Below are 18322 nucleotides of genomic sequence, written 5' to 3' on the forward strand. Positions count from 1 at the left end.
AAAGTTGAAATTTGGTACACAGTTATTGTTTGTTACGAGAATGTACTATAAATTGTGGTAATTAAAGTTTTAATTTACCTCCATTAAAAATGCATTTGAAATTATTCAACTTTTGAAAAATAAAATGTTATCTTTAATTCACATTTTAATCCGCTGTAACAGTCATTTCATAAATAAAATAAAAGTATTTATGATTTAATTGATAATATTTTTACGTCATTAACTTTATTTAAAAATTGTTATAATTTTTAAACCAATAAAAAAAAAAAAAGTTTGCAGAAGGTAGGATCGAACCTAGGTCGCACCACGTTGCAGGCAAGTACGCTACGGACTGAGCCACTTTGCTGTACTACCATAAGGTAGAACCGATCGGTATATAAGCTGCGCTTAAAATTTTAGAGCCTTTTTTCTCGGAATCTTCTGGCTAGTGCACTTTACAATTCTTCTGGGTGGACACCCTTGAGGTATACTACGAACCTGCCAAGTCTCATCCCGAACTGAATTTCCGAGACGGTAAGGTCCCCTTGTAAGTACATTTTATTAAGAAATTAACTCTAAATGCAATGTTTTCTGCTGCAAAAAAAAAATATTGCATTGTTAGTGGCATCATATGTGGCTGTATTTTGAAGTTGAATTTATGTGCAAGTCGTAACATTTTAAGAACCCAAAGTGTAAGTCACAAGAAATTTGGTGCTTAAAACGTTACAGCATCATGTTTACAACATTTTATTATTCCAGAGAATTTGTAACCTAGTTAGTTTTTTTTAATATTTTATTGTAAAATTAAAATGAATTCCTTCAAGACTTGAAGGAATTCATTCACTATGCAGTGTTTTTTTAACTCTCCTGAAAAGTTTTTTTTTGCTTTTACAAAGTTATGGCATGCATGCTTTATTTATTAAAAGAATCTTTATATCATTTCAGTTTTATAAAATTGCAATAATAGTAATAATATTAATAATAATAAATTCCAGAAAGTATTTTAATATGAAAATACCAAGCTAGTGTATCCTTATTTAAATAAAATAATGAATTTAATTGTGTTTATTCACAAGAAAAATAATGGCATAATTTTAATTGCTTTATCTTAAAATCATTAAAATTAATACAAAGCCTATACTATTTTATATAAAACAATAGAATTAAAATCAACTCACGAAGCAGCTCCAACTACTGAGAGAGATATTGCAAGACCAATTCCAAGAGCACACCATATGTAAGGAGATACTCCTTCAAGAAACCTAAACATTTTAAAATTATAACAAATATAAAAAATTATGAAACTTAATAATTATTCAAATTAACAAGAATATTTAATATATTTAAAGCACAGAAGAATGAAAACTTCTGATGCACTGTAATTGTAAGTACAATAGAGCATCGATTATCCGACTCAATTGGGGACTCAGGTTGGTCAGATAACTGAAAAAATCAGATAACCGAAAAGAATGAAAAAAAATACATTATTAGTATAGTACTGCAAGGTCTCATTTTATGCGGTGGATATGTTCTACAGAAAAGCGCATATAAAAAATTCACATAAAAAAAGACTTTACTTGCCTTGAAAAAGTAGGGATACGTTCCGTAATTTTCTAAAATCGCATAAAACCAAAACAACGAGTTAAAATTAACTTAAAACCGCATAAAAAAGTTTGCAGAAATTAAAAGAAATAGGCTGCTTAATAAATTACTTCGAATGTCTGAAAGAAATTCATATAAAATTTAATTTCAAAACAATTACAGTTTATACCTTTCAATGCGAAACTCAGAATGATGTAATAGCGACTTGTCGATGGTATCATGTACAAGGGGAATCCCCGAATTGCAAAAGCTCACTCTAAAAACAAATCACTGACATCTGGATGTGAAGAGTTAATTAAAACCCCTTTAGTTCCTCGCCCGAGTTAACTCGGGCAGGTTACATAGCGTTACATAAAACACGGTCCTTAAGGCCATTTTGGAATTTTTTTTTTGAATTTTTGGAATGTTTTTTAAGTCTCCAAATTTTTTAAAAATATTTAAAAATATACGGCCAGCTAGTGTTCACCCTACTTTAAACCCTTGTCCTCCCGCGACGTCTATGAGAATGCCCCGGGAAATCCAACTCCAGCTGTGTTCAAGGTCATCCAGATGTGTAAACAATGACTCATCGGTGTTAAATTTCACAGAAGGGCGAGACAAAGGAAGTTAAACTTTGAAGCTTTTTCTTCAAAATTAACGCATTTCTTTCGTTTTTTTCAGTTTTAAGTATTTTTTATGTTTAATTACATTTATATCAAAAATTGCTAGGAACTAAAGCGATTAAGGTAGATCTAGCTGTCCTTTACATCCATAAACGTTATATGTCAGCGGAACAAATGGAGTGAGCTTTGAGCGTTCCACGATTTTTGGAGACTGTCTATATGCGGGCTTCCTAAACAAGCCTACATGTATGTTTGTCCAAGAAAATTTTGGATGAAATACAAACCGCACAACTTCAAAATCACATAAAAATAATCTGCATAAAAAGACCTTACAGTATATTAGTATATCCCATGTAATTATTATATCACTTATTAACCAACTTTGCGTTGAATTTTCATTGATGTTAAGCCTAACAAATTTTTTTTTTAAATAATAATTGTCGCTATTGTATCGTTAAAAATTATTTTATTGCTCACAAAACAAACAATCATTCATAAAAGTCTCATTTAAGTACTGGCCTCCCTTCAATGGTCGAGCCGGTGTTGTCAGCTGAAACACGCAAAATTTAACAAAAATAATATTAAAGTAGCCAAGACATAGCCAAATATTGTAGTGCCACATCACTAGTGGACATTTGAAATTTGCCGACTAGAACGGTCGGTTAACCGATGCGATGGTTAATCTGGCGTCGGATAATCGATGCTCTACTGCAGTGTTTTTCAACCTTTTTGAATACGCGACCCCTTTACAAGTTAAAAAGTTCTGGTGACCCCCTAGGGCGATATTAAAACTATATCAGTGATTTTTAAAATTATGTATTAAATTTTTTTTCTGTTGAGAGAAATTATTGTTGACTAAAATGAGAATTTAAGAAGGATCAACAATAACTTATGACACGTATGGTATGATACTTCCCTCATAGGAACATTAAGTTTGGAGTGCTGTTGACCTTTTTTTTTTAGGACGACAGTTTTTAACTTCCACTTTTCTACTTATTACTTTTTTTACAGGTCAGCTCAGCTCTTTTTCAGCTATCATTTTCTGGCCCCTCCCTGGCGAAACCCATCATTCACACCTAAATGTCAATCAAAAAACCAACTGTACTGTATAATAAACAGATACAGCTTTCTTGCCGAAATTGTAGTTTTTTTTAATATAGTGTAGGACCTACAAACACTTGTCTTTTTCTTTTACCCTCGACCCCCCGTGTAAGGCTTCGCGACCCACAGGTTGAAAAACACTGCTCTACTGTATTAATCCCCTTAAATTACACAAAACATTGTTTATGATGCATAAATAATTGATTCTAAAAACTGTTGTTTTGTTTTTATAAATAATTATTTGAAAATACTTTAAAAAAAGAAAAATTATTATTAATGAGTCAGAAAATAGAATAGAAGCTAATTAATATTTCAAACATCAAGCTTAAATATAGAATATATTATGTGTGGTATATTTTTATTAGTATGAAATTTATCATAAAATCACAAATTAATACTATTGTCTTCATTTATCATTTAAAATACAGTTGTCCCTCGATAGTCCGATGTTTTTTAATCCGACATGCTCAGTAGTCCAACGCACCTCCCATCAAGGTACCCGTCCTCGTTACGTGTCTGCTTGCACAGAAGCATGTCGCGATGTGAATCTCCCCATCCAATTCTTACTCGATGACACACATTTCGTGTGTTTTATGTGAGTAGTTCTGTTCAAACAGTTGGAGTAGAGAATATTGTAAGTTACTGCTAGCAAAACAATGCAAAATATGTAATTATTTTCAGTAATCCGGACACTTTTGGTAATCTGACACACCTTTGGTCCCATACCTGTCGGATTATCGAGGGACAACTGTACTTAAATGATAAATGAAGACAATAGTATTGATTTGTGATTATAGTAGTACCTCAGGATACGAAATTAATCTGTTCCGAAACTGAGATCGTATCACGAAAATGTCATAAGGTGAATCATTTTTCCCCATACGATTACATGTAAAACCAAATAATTCGTTCCAACATGAAAAACACACTCAAATTAAAGCTAAGTAGTACATTAAAAAAATTAACTATAGTAAGGAAAACACTGAAAAATGCATTTTGCAGTTGTAAATGTATAAATAATCATAATAGAATAATAATTGATAAAAAAAATGTAGTTTTATTTGCACTTTACCTTTGAGGATAGACGACGGTGGAGGTGTAAACTGGTGGCGGAAGAGAGGAAGAAGGGAAATGATACTAAAACTTAACTTACATAACATAATGTAACAATAATTTAAAAATAACTTAGAAAAGATAAAAAAAATTTGTGTTGTTCTATATATTTTTTTAAATTTTTATTCACTGCTTTTTGCTTTCTTTCCTTCACTTCCACCAGCACTTTCACTGGATAGAGGTTGCTTGATAAAATATCTATCCAAAAAGGTTTGGCTTTGCCTACTTTTTAAAATGTTTCTAAAATGACTTAGGCAAATGTCATTAAACTCAGCAGTATGGCTAGTATGAACCTTTTCAGGATGTTTCTTTTCAATAAAATCAGTCACTTTCTTAAAATATCTCAAGATTTCCTTTATTTCTGCCGAAGTTACAACCTCCTTCTCCTCGCCCTCGTCTTTACTGAACTCTTGAGGGATCTCCATGTGTTGCATCGCCTGTAGCTCCTTCAACTCATCAGTGGTCAACTCATCTTGATGCTCCTCTACAAGTTCATTGATGTCTTCCTCCTCAACTTCCAGCCCCATGGACTTCCCAATTTCATCAATTCAGGCTAGACTTCAGATTCAGGTTCAAATCCTTTAAAATCCCGCAGGGCAACAGCATCGGGCCACAACTTTCCCCAGGCTGAATTTATTGTACGAAGAGTCCCTTCCTGCCAAGCCTTCTCTATAATTTTCAGACATATTACTATGTTGAAGTGATCTTTCCAAAATTCACGCAGTGTAAGATTGGTATTTTCAGTGACTTCAAAACATCGCCTGAACAAATGCTTGATGTATAATTTTTTGAAGTTAGAAATCACCTGCTGGTCCATAGGCTGGAGGATAGGGGTGGTGTTGGGTGGTAGGTAGAGGACCTTAATGAAGTTGAACTCATCGAGGATATAATTTTCAAGACCAGGGGGGTGAGCGGGGCATTGTCAAGGATAAGCAAGCATCTCAGAGACAGGTTGTTTTCCAGCAAATATTTCTTGACCAGATTTACCCATTCAACAAAAAATGATCGAGTAACTCAAGCCTTTGCATTTGCCTTCCACATAACTTGGAGTTTCTCCTTTAGTACTTTATGGGCCTTAAATGCTTGAGGATTTTCAGAATGATACACCAACAAAGGTTTGATTTTACAATCCCCGCTGGCATTAGCACAAAGGGCTAGAGTAAGGCGGTCCTTCATGGCTTTATGGCCTAGCATTTTTCTTTCTTCTGCTGTTATGTATGTCCAGCATGGCATTTTTTCCAAAAGAGGGTGGTTTCATCGCAATTAAAAACTTGCTGTGGGATGTAACCTTCATTTGCAATCAGTTCTTCAAATTGCTTGCAAAACTCCTCGGCTGCCTTTCTGTCCGAACTTGTTGCCTCACCATGCTGTTTCACCAAATGTATTCCAGTGCGTTTCCGAAATTTTTCGAACCAGCCACGAAAAGCTTTGAAGTCGGTTACCTCAGCTGAGCTTTCACCCCCTTGGTCTTTCAAATCACTGAAAATGGCAGTAACTTTCTCACAAATTATTGTTTCTGTGATTGTATCTCCTGTTATTTCCTTCTCTTTTATCCACAACAATAAAAGCCTCTCCATCTCATCATGTCTAGCTGTCCTTTTCTTTGAAATTGTTGTGAACCCTTTCAAAGGATTCACTGCCTTTATTGCCTCCTTCTGCTTGATGATTGTACTGATCATTAAACAGTTTCAGCCATATTGCCAAGTGAGATCAATAATACGCACTCCACTTGCATGTTTTTCTATTATCTCATGCTTCATTTCCAATGTAATCATCCTTTTCTTTTTGTCACCACTATCACTAACACTTGCTTTCTTCGGATCCATGATTATACGGTAATAATAAAAAAGCAAAATAACACAACAAAATATTAAGATTGCATCAAGCGAGATACTTCCAAAATGAAGCAAACTCTCGCTCCCTTTCCATCTCGTCATCTACCCAACTACATTTCGTTTATTTAAATCGTCAACATATACTATATTACATTCAATGTTTATCTAAATCATCAACATATATTACATTACATTTAAATTAATGTTTATTTAAATCAATATATATCACAAACACGCTGACTGAAACCGATGAACAGAAGTGCCAGGATGGAATCATCTAACTTTGGTTAAGGGAACTCAGGACTTGGTTAAACGAACTTGTTGAAGCAAGGTTGCTTTCATCTCGTCTGTTTTCGTCGACGAACACCGGAAGGAGTATACAGCTAATTACTACTCACAGGTTGTGTCGTAAGGTGCCTTTTCAATGGACATGTTCAGATAAAGAATCTTCAAATACCAGATTAATATAAAAATAACCACTTAATAAAACCAATAACCGGTATTAAATAATTGTAAAATGAACTGCGAACGTTTTCGGTTCCTTCCCTAGGACCTTTCTCAAGCAGCGATTCGTCTTTAGAATAACTATGAATGAAGACCAGTAAATAGCGATATTCGAAAAATTATTCTACCGAACAACATTTCAAAAGTCAAAATGTTGTTCGGAAGAATAATTTTTCGAATATCGCTATTTACTGGTCTTCGTTCATAGTTATTCTAAAGACGAATCGCTGCTTGAGAAAGGTCCTAGGGAAGGAACCGAAAATGTTCGCAGTTCATTTTACGATTATTTAATACCGGTTATTGGTTTTATTAAGTGGTTTTTGGACATGTTCAGGATTAATTGAATATTTGCACTCTAATTGATTTTGTGTGTGTGTGAAACCTACATTGTAATTTGTAGCTCTTGTTAACATTGTAAGTTTATGTAAATTTTATTTGTTGTTATAAATGTTTTGTGAACTGTGATTTTTAAATTTGACTAGAAGGAACACATGGTCATGGTGGTAACGCTGCGAACTAATGTAACATCATATGGTGAGATTTTGTTCATATTGTGGAGCAAAAATATGTTCGAATTTCATGTTGTATCCTGAAAATTTCATATGCTGCGATGTTCATATCCTGAGGTACCACTATATGTCAAAAAAATGCCTTAGTTTATGACAAATTTAAAAAAAAAATGGTTGTGAAATCTAATGACATTTTTTAAGTTTAGCTTTTCTAAAATAGTAATAATAAAAAAAATTAGTAAAAAATGTTTTAAATAAACTACAGTCACAAAAACAAAACAACCAGCAGAAATGGTTAAAACTCACATTAGTGAACATTTTCCTTCATGTTAAATAGACATCTTCAGGCTCTTAACTTTAATATCCAAACTGCACAAGATTGAAAGCACAAGATGAAAACTATCACAGTACAAGCCATACAACATGGCTACTCAAGCATCATCAGTAGAGGCCTTAACAAACACTACAATTCTGACATATCCAGCATTTCACACAATCTCTCCAAACTATATACAAGGCTGTCTTATATCTTAGGATACTTGCACCTCTGTACACGGACATAGCCAGACTCAATAATTTCTTGCTGGTTTACAAAAGGAGCCTAATGATACACTCTCTCCTCAGCAATGCTAAAGGTGAACCCAACTGACAGCACTTATTGGGGTCACTTACAGATCACCAACTTAACAGAGCATTAGAATATGTGACCACAAAATGACACATCACTACCTGTATAAAGGAGCATATATAGTTCTATAAATAGGGGCTTAAACACCATTGCCTTGGCCATCTATGCCAGTGACTCTAAAACTGAAATACATTTTGACAGTACCAAAATTCTACACTACACAGATAATAGCCCCCTTGACTCAGACTTTTAGAGCTGTTAGAAATTTATAAAGCTGTTTTGAGAGCTGCAGCCATTAGCTTCAAAGATGTAATTTGTTTCCATTAGCATCTTGCAGTCTAAGAAACCATCGAGGCAGCCAGTCCATCAATCAACAAGTCTCATATTTTGAATTAAGGAATTCAATCTTGTGCCATTCAAATATAAAAGTCAAGAGCCTGAAGATGTCCATTTAACATGGAGGAAAGCATTCACTAATGTGAGTTTTTACCATTTCTGCTGGTTTTTTAGTTTTTTTGATGGTAATCTATTTAAAGTTATCTAGTTTTTAGCAGTTGTTATTTGTAAAAAAGGTTTTAATTTAGTGATAATTATGCAAATTAATTCTTACACTTAGATTATAAGAAACTTTATTCAAGTCACTTCCATAGTTGGCATAAATTATTAATATAAATAAAAAACACTTTCACATTTTAAAATTTTCCTTTAACAATCTATCAATCTTTCTACAATTAAGATTTAATACATGATTTATAAAAACAGTTTAATTAAGATGGAAAATTGTAATATTTTTTGTAAGATCATCTTTTTGTTATTTCATTTATTTGTCAAATATCAATACAAATAAATACAATCAATAGGATATAAAAATATGACCAACATTAATAGAGTTAATCATGATAATTTTTATTTTATATTATTTCATGATTTGTCAGGAATATCAATTGTTAAAATATTTAAGTCTATGGTAAAAAATTTTTAAAGATTGCCAGAATTTGATTTGAGATTTATGTAAAACAGAATTCGTTTTTTGAGAAAAACCCTTGGTTATAAGAAACTAAGCTACAAACATATTTACTTGAATGTAAGATGCACTTTTTTTCAGATTATAATGTCTGCAAAAATAGGATGTGTTTTAGATTTGATATAAAATGTCATAATTAGCAGCTTCTACTGCCACATATCTTATTTCAGTCACTAATTCCATTGAGTTATTTTAATGATTTTAATTTGTAATAGTAAATATTTGAGAGGTCAACTTAGCTCAATTTCGTAAATTAAACTTCACTTTGACACCGGGGATGAAATACTAAACACGGAACCTGTTACCGGTGTAATTTTGCGTGAAAAAATCCTCTTTTCACAAACGTTTGAGCTTTGCATATAGCCCTTCTTCAGGTAGAGAAAAATTCCGATGGAATACTTCGAACAATGGAACGTAAAAAACCTAATCTAAAAATAGAACGAAGATGTTTAAACAAAAAATACGAAACTCGCATAACGAACGATCATTAAGATGGTCATGCGCATTCGTGCGCTGATGTTGCTATTTATAGATCGTTGTTTATGAGGGCCTGCCACGCTATAGAAAGATTAATCTCATCCTTCCGATTTATACATGTGGTCAGGTGGTTAGCCTTACAGATGGATATAGCTTCCCACCATTTTAGATGTTCCAGGTGGGGCATAGTGTCGATGATGTCAGCTTTGTCGAACTCCGGTTCTATATCGGGATTGGATGCAAAGGTGGTTAGGGCCGTGGTGTACGTTCATCCTGGTCAGTGTTGGTCTTCGTACGCGTAGTGGGTGCGTGTTGTGAGCGTTGATGTCACTCAATTAGACGGTGTGTTAGACCATGGTAACTGTGCTTGGCTGCTATCCTCTTGATATAATTCAATTTGGTGTTGAGGGCTTACGTGGTGGACCTCTATACACATACCAGTTGGTTCATTCGACCCATTCACCTACAAGGCTGCAGCATTTAATACTTTGATTAAAAGGGCCTTTTCCCACTCGTCCACCACACAAGCCCTCAACACCGAATTGAATTATATCAAGAGGATAGCAGCCAAGCACGGTTACCACGGTCTAACACACCGTCTAATTGAGCGACATCAACGCTCACAGCACGCACCCACTACGCGTATGAAGACCAACATTGACCAGGATGAACGTGCATGCCTCCCAGTCACCTATAACCCATATGTTAAAGCGATATACGCTGAGATCGCCGGAAAACAACAATTACAAATAGCCTATAGAAGATGCCCAACAATCTATGACATCCTCAGAAATGGAAAAGGCAGTCCAGCTCGTAGCAGGCTTCCTGGCGTGTACTCTATCCCGCTGAAAGATAACAGGTGTAACGAGAGCCTTGTCTATATCAGCTCAACCAAGCGATCTTTAAACACCAGAGTACAAGAGCATCAAGCAGACCTTCGGCATGGGCGGTACACCACGGCTCTAACCACCTTTGCATCCGATCCCGATATAGAACCGGAGTTCGACAAAGCTGACATCATCGACACTACGCCCCACCTGGAACATCTAAAATGGCGGGAAGCTATATCCATCTGTAAGGCTAACCACCTGACCACATGTATAAATCGGAAGGATGAGATTAATCTTTCTATAGCGTGGCAGGCCCTCATAAACAACAATCTATAAATAGCAACATCAGTGCACGAATGCGCATGACCATCTTAATGATCGTTCGTTATGCGAGTTTCGTATTTTTTGTTTAAACATCTTCATTCTATTTTTAGATTAGGTTTTTTACGTTCCATTGTTCGAAGTATTCCATCGGAATTTTTCTCTACCTGAAGAAGGGCTATATGCAAAGCTCGAAAACGTTTGTGAAAAGAGGATTTTTTCACGCAAAATTACACCGGTAACAGGTTCCGTGTTTAGTTAACTCAGTTTTATTAGTTTATTACAGTAATGCTATAAGTACTTAATTGCAAATCCCAGAAAAAGCTGTGCAATAGTCTTTCAACAAATGCTTCCTTTCCAATGCATTAAACATCACTGAGGATGATTGTGTGTGGGAAGATGTGAGCATTGAATCCAGTGTAGATCTTAACATGAAAGGAAGTTTCCAACTTTAACACCAGAGAAGATATATAACTTATTTTATTTGAAATAAATGCTCAACAAAATTTATTTCAACATAATAAGTTCTGTTGACATAAATTTGTCTTGAGTTCTCTATTTAAAAAAAAACCTCACTGGTGTGAATGTAAAAATTAAAATGCATTTTAGATTCAATGGTGTATTACATTTGACTAAATATGGTAAATTAAGACAACTATTGAGGTAAATTTCAATCTTCTAAATGCTTTTAAAAATACTAAATTCTATCAATCACTAACATGAAACAGATTTTATCATCCAAAAGAGAATTAATTTGCAAAAAATCTAAAAATTACTATAAATAAAAATAATATTTTAGAAAAATCTTACCATGCAAAATCTATTCTGCTCCCTCTTCCAGTTAATACATAATATAATCCTAAAAAGAAAATTTAATATAAATTCATATTTTTCTCATTTGTAATAAATATTCTTATAAAACTCTCTTTTTACCGATTTTCAAGGAGACTTAATTAAAAACTATAGACTACAACTTTCTTTTAACAAGGAACAAGCTTTATTTATTAAATAAAAACTTAGGATATATTCTCATTATTGCCTTTTTTAGAAGTTTAGAGGTTTTTAACTTTTACCTTTATTAAATATACAACTTTTTTACCTTATACACTAGAATTAACTTTCTGATTGAAAAAATTCATCTTTCTAACTGAAAAGGATCTCTCTTTCCAATGTTAGTACATTGGAAAGAATCCCAAATTAAAAATGAGGCATTACAGCAATCAAAACTTTAATCTTACTTTAAATGACAGTCTGTCAGACATTAGAATTAAACTTTCAAACAGATACAGTGAGTGATCAGTTAACAAACATAATCCGTTCCAAGTCTTTGTTTGCTATCCGAATTGTTCGTTAACTGATTATCGATTTACCATACGGTTTTATGGGAATTTGATTAATTTGTTCTGGAGACCCCAAAAAATCAAAAATACATAATTTCTTACTATGTTTATTTATATGTAATAATAAAAATACACATATACACACTCTTGCATTTTTATTAGTCATGTTTTTTCCATTTGCGGGGTTAAAGAATCTGTCTTATATCGATTGCTTTTCTCTCTCCAGGATTTTTCAGAAGTAATTAATAGCATTGTCACTGTGGAGATCCCTAAGCCTATTAACCTCAACTTGGTTTGGATGCCATTCTAAAACCATTGTTCTGACATCCTCCCAATTCTTCAAAAGATGCTTAATAGCAGATGTTGGCATTAATCCTGTTTTTCAGAAGAAAACATATCTCACGGAGTTTCTAGGTGTTTTTCATTCCAGAAATCTTCACATTCTTCTGTAATCAAATCCATTTCAGGTTCCATTATGAGCTCTTCAATGTTCTTTATTTTTCAGATGTGATTTTTGTTACTCCTTAAGCTGCATGAGTCTTCTTGATTATACTGTACCTTTCTTAGATAACATTGAACTGCAGCCTACTGTAGACCTGTTCAAGCCATACTGCCCAGCAACATCAGACTTCTTCTGCCTACTCTCTACCTTTGCTATTATACTCTCACCTTTCAAAAATAAAAACTGATGCAAAACTTAATGAGTGCCCATCCGACAGTCCCGCGAATACTATAAAAGAATTGTTTCTCTCAGAAAAATAAAAGGCAGGAATTACAAGAGAGTTCTGAAGTTTGGAGGAATACTATTCAATCAGTATATACCGGGTTGAGCATTGAGTTGACGTCTCCCATGCCCCAAAAAGTTTCGAATTGTTGCCTGAAGACAAGGGAAGACCAAGTGGTATTTCATTATTTTACGTCGCTTCCTCTTGTGTTTGTTCTGTGAGGAGTTCATTGTCAAACATAAAAATCTTTTGAGAAAGTGTTTGTTATCTGATTTGTTTGTTAACCAAACTGTTCATTAACCGATCATCCACTATATATTCAATTACAGAATTAGTTTAATCAAAATACTAAAATAATAAAAGTGCAACTGTTTCTATAAAACGTCAAGTACAAAAAGTATTCATTGAAAGAGAAAAAGATTAGAATGTGCAAATATTGCAATATATGATTCATAATTGGATATATGACATATTATCAAAGTGAAGATAACTTTAACTTCTGCTGTTGAAATAACAAAAATATTTAACATAACTGATCTGATCTATTGTCTTCTGCTTTATTGGATGTTTAGACAGACTAATGTTCGGAGAGACATATTTTTAGTAATAATTGGTATAATTACCTAATCAACAATATAAAAAAATATCAAAATGAATTCTAAATAAGAATTTTACCTCAAAAATTGCATTATAATAAGTGATATATATTTATACAGTGATACCCCAAACTTACACAATAGGTGGGACCGAACTTATGCTCGGTCCCACCTATCGCGTAAGTCAGGGTATAATTTTGCAATTTGTGTAAAATCCAAGCCGGATGTATATAAGCTAATAAATGTTCTCATTAATCTTATCTGATATTTTGATTCATTCACGGTTACAAGAAATCACCACATAAAGTCTTTCAAGTCTCCATAGATATAACAAACACAAATAAATAACACAAAATAAATTGTAGCTATGTGCAATTCCGCACGACACGTCCAAACATGTAAGCTGAACAATAGGGTGGGGGGAGTGAGTAATCAAGAGTTGTGTGCCACTCAAACAAAAGACGAATTGACAAGATTTGAAAATTGCGTAACTCCAAGTTCGCATAAGTTGGGGTAGTGTAAGTCAAAGTATTAATGTATACAGTAATTTCTGGTTATTATGTTTTTAGTATTAGTAAAAATAATTGTTAACTTTTTCATTACTGTTTGAAAGTTATAAAGTATTAATAATAATAATGTTAATAAATTTATATTATATCTAATTTAATCTGAATATCTTAATACCAGATACTAGTTAATCATGAGATAACAAATCATAGAAAATTAATTTGATTCAGTTTTAATAAATTTTTTTTAAATTTCAAAACACATTTAACTTTTTCTTAATTTTTGTTAAAAAATAAATCATATATATTTAATGAATCCAAAAACATTCAATAAATTAAAACTATTTAAAGTGTGATAGATGTAAATAAAAGCAAAACCAAATTAACTGGATATATCAAAATTCTATGTAATAAATTACATCAATTTGAAATACAGATTAACCTCAAAAATGTTTTAAATCAATTTTTGGTATTCATATTTACAATATAGAATTATAGTTCAGGTATCCCTAATACAACACGGTTTCAGTCTAATATGGTTCAAGAATTTGGAAAATCCTCTGCACTAAATTGCACAATTTTTAAGTATAAGCTTTGTTATTCTATATTTTTTTTTCTTTGCTCTTGTTTAACTAAAATTAATATTAATGCATAATACAGCACTTTTAATTGCAATTTTTAGTTAATTACAAATTGGAAATAAATTTTTGATTGTATTAAATAAATGTACTTCTCTTAGTAACAAAAAACAATAGTATAATTAGGTTCCATTAGGTTCCAGATGTTAACCTATTGTTAACATTTGGAACCTAATGTAACCTAACTCTATGTTTTTTATTAGTTCTTTGTTTCGTACAGCATGGATTCGAGTGGCACAGCACTTTTTTGCAACATTACTACTGTGTTACACAAGGGATACCTGTATTTATTTTTTTTATGATTATATAAATACATGAGATAAATAAATAAATGAGAGCCTTATGGGAAGTAGGACGTGGGCACTGAATGTGTCCCCAGCCGGCGTTGTAATAACCGTCGATGGTTAAGTAGTTAGCTTATATACGCTGGAAGAAGAGATCGGATCGGAGGTCCGGGTAACGTAACTGGGTCAAGGGTCCCATACCTGTCAGATTATCAAGGGACAACTGTATATATATTTAGCAAACAATTTTGACTTCTACATTTTAAAATGTATTACTACTAATTCATAATTTTTGTAGGACAAACAATTTTAAAAGATTCTAAAAATTTAATATATGTACATTAGTTTGTTATAGCAGAATATATACAGTAGAACCTCGATTATCCGGACTAATTGGGGATAAAGGTAGTCCGGATAAGGAAAAATTTGGATAATCAAAACAAATACTTTAATTTGTCTTTTAATGATAATACAAGACGTTTTCTTTTCGATGACATATTGGTAATATTAAAAATAAGTACTGTATTTAAATCGTGATCAAATTTTCAAGAAACAAATGTTCGTATTGAATTTGTACTACTACTGACCAGCGCAAACAGATTACCTATTGTTTAAAAGGCCCTCTGGTGGCGCAATAAGACGGATTTTATAAAATAAAAAGCAGTTGAAATTGCATTTTTATGAATAAAAATTTGACAAACTATTTATTGTTTTATGACAAGTAAAATTTTTTCGTCGCGTTCGCGGCTTTTAAGTAATGCATAAACCTTCGAGGCACGAGGCCCTTTGGACCGCGAGGCATAGGCCATGGCCCACGTCGTCCATGCCTTACGTCGCCTTTGGTCATAGAAATGATGTAATTTGAATATAAATTATTTATAAATACATATGTCAAGTTATATTTTTATTACGACGTAAAATATATTTAAGAGTTTACGACCACTGTGCTTGGTGAGATGTTATTGAAACAAAAAAGTTATGCATTCCATCATGTACATAAACAGTGTTGTAATTCACCAAGTGCAAATCAGCAAATTTGTAAAATTTTTGTTTATTTTGAACAATCCGGATAATCGAAAATCCAGATAATAGAGGTCTGAATAATCGAGGTTCTACTGTATTTAATTTTTAGAATACTTAAGTATAATATGAACTATAGTTAAGTATTAATTGTGAAATCTTTTCATATTAAACAACAGAGAGAGACAATTGTTCTAGAAATAATAATTTAGCAAACTGAATAAAAGTGGTGGACAGATTATTTTGAAAAATAAAATTAGATAAAAAGTTAAATATCTGATAGGTCATATGAGATTTGGATTTTTATTGAAGCAAATGAATTTAGAATTAACTATTTTTCAAGTTGATCTAACAATCTAACAACTTAAGTAAATTACATATTGTCCTTTTTAATATTGTTGATAGAAATCTCTATTTGAAATATCTTTTTAGTCCAACATCTGTTTCTACATAGTTAAATGTGATAACCACAACTATGACAATTATCTGATTGGATGAAACATAACATCTTCAATTTTCAAATTCTATTCCATCTTCTGTTTTGTTTTCCATTCTATTTAAACCTGAGGACATTTTAAATAATGTTGAAAACATTTGTTTTATTACAGGAAAATGAATTTTGAGGGATTTTAGTGGTTTCTGTGTTATTTTGTATTATACTCAATTCTAAGTTAATTGTGTTTGACCAAGCTATACCATTCAAAGCATAAAAATAATCATTGCTAGGTAAAATAAATATATTTTATCAAATTTTGTCAATTAAACAAAAAAGTTTGGAAAACTTTTTAGCACTTTTAAACTTATGCTCACTAACATAAATAAAACATTGTCATTCATTTTATTTGTTTCTGACAATGAGCAAAACTCATAAGTTTGAAAACACTTGTTTTTGTTAAACTATTTCCATTTTCCACATACTGTACTAAGTTTTTCTTTAAACTCATCATGGACCTACAACACAAGCAGCATGGTGGTGAAGGATGGGCTGATAGCAGGTCAAACCACTTAAAATTTTTTTTTTATGGATTATAATCAAATCCAGGACCTAAGCAACAAGCTAACACTTTGTCATACATTATATTCTAATCTTTTTAAACTAATTGCTATAATGTGTTTTTCTTAAGTTTTATGTTAGTTATCTCCAAAGATAACCCACTTCAAAATATTGAACATATCATGTACTCAAATGACTGCAGGTAAAACAATATTTGCATGAAAAATTTTATACCATTCAAATTCTAATTTATGATTCTAATTTTGATTATTATATATGTGAATTTTAATAAAACTCACATATATAATAATCATGAAAATTAGAATTAAATATTTTTTAAAATGTTTGATAGAAAATATGATTTTTTAAAGCTGTAAAATTACATAAATTGTAACATATTAAATACTTGTTGCATAATAAGGATCACATTACATTTTCTAATCTTCATAATTACCTCATATAAATATAATGCATAAGATTATTGATATTACGTTTATAAGCGTAATAATTAAGATGATTTTGTTAAAATAAGTCAGAGAAATAATGGATTAATGAAAATTTTGCTTTGATTTCTATCTTTATAATATACTCTCGTCTAGTCACAAGACTTGCTACAACCCACTTCAAGCAAATAAACAAATTGAATATTTTAAGTAAAAATCATTAGATTTAACTTACCAACAAATACAATTATGCTTAAAGTTATTGAATATACAACATATTGAGTTTTTGCTAATAAACCACTACCCATTATTAAAATTTTCGAAAAATTAAATACCAACAGTCCACTGCAAAATATTGTCGTTGCGAAACGACCTCAAGTGGATAAATAAATTTTGCTGATAATTGTTTTTATTTTAATTTTAATAATAATTATTAAAATATTATATTACGACTGATTAATTAATTATAAATAAAAGGAAATAACATTATTATCTATTAATTAATCAAAATACAATTTATATCTTATTTAAATTTTTTTTTTAACTTTACTGGCAATAAGAGGGCTTTTTTCTTCATATCTATTATCATATACGGCCGCTCTATTGTCGATCTGGCAGAACCCACGTGGGCTTGATTAAGGGGTTATGTCCGCAGGACAGAGTAAAAACAAACCATTCGAACCGCCCTGATTATAAGCCTGTCCGAATTTGTGATGTCTATAAAAAAGGCTCCTGGATATAGAAAAAGTACCAAAGGACGGAATGGGTTTCGTATTGTCCATAAATGATGTCATGCCCCAAGGGGGTAGTTTAAGAAATGTGACTATTCGTGACAAGGGCGGGGAAGGGGTTTAAGAGTAGAGTGATGTCACTGTTTACTAAATATACAATTTGGGTTATAGGTAGATCTTGTATAATGAAATCGCGAATGCATTGCTCTTTTATTCTACAATTCTTGTTTGTTTATTTGTTTTATTAAGTTATGGCAACGCGACACTTGGGCGATCTGCCTTGAGGGGATGCCTTCCGGGAAGTCTTTTAACGGTAACCGGCCCCTATTTAGGCGTTACAGACGTGGATAAAACCCGGAAAATTCCACGTAGCCAGCCCGTCCTGGGGAGGCGCGCGAACCCACGACCGAACTCCCAGCGTTCAGGACACTGAACTTTGCATGGGAAGAAAATGTCAAAGCGGTATAGGAGAAAATTTGATCAGCACGACAAGTTGTACATAAAATATCTTATTCCATAA

The 18322-nt window shown here is 32.3% G+C and overlaps 1 protein-coding gene across 1 annotated transcript in view; it reads right to left on the reverse strand.

The window, feature by feature from the left end:
- LOC111624525 (V-type proton ATPase 21 kDa proteolipid subunit-like) overlaps positions 1 to 17454 on the reverse strand; it is a 27435-nt gene extending 9981 nt beyond the window's left edge. The window contains exons 1-3 of the mRNA XM_023367374.1: positions 17307 to 17454; positions 11336 to 11384; positions 1158 to 1241 (exon numbers count right to left, since the gene is read on the reverse strand). Coding sequence (XP_023223142.1) covers positions 1158 to 1241; positions 11336 to 11384; positions 17307 to 17379 — 206 coding nt within the window. The 5' untranslated portion in view covers positions 17380 to 17454. The remainder of the gene's footprint in view (positions 1 to 1157; positions 1242 to 11335; positions 11385 to 17306) is intronic.
- Between the last annotated feature and the right edge of the window lie 868 nt (positions 17455 to 18322).

This window comes from Centruroides sculpturatus, unplaced genomic scaffold (assembly GCF_000671375.1).
Source record: "Centruroides sculpturatus isolate CEXI.00-Female unplaced genomic scaffold, Cexi_2.0 scaffold256, whole genome shotgun sequence".
Taxonomy (NCBI): Eukaryota; Metazoa; Arthropoda; class Arachnida; order Scorpiones; family Buthidae; genus Centruroides; species Centruroides sculpturatus.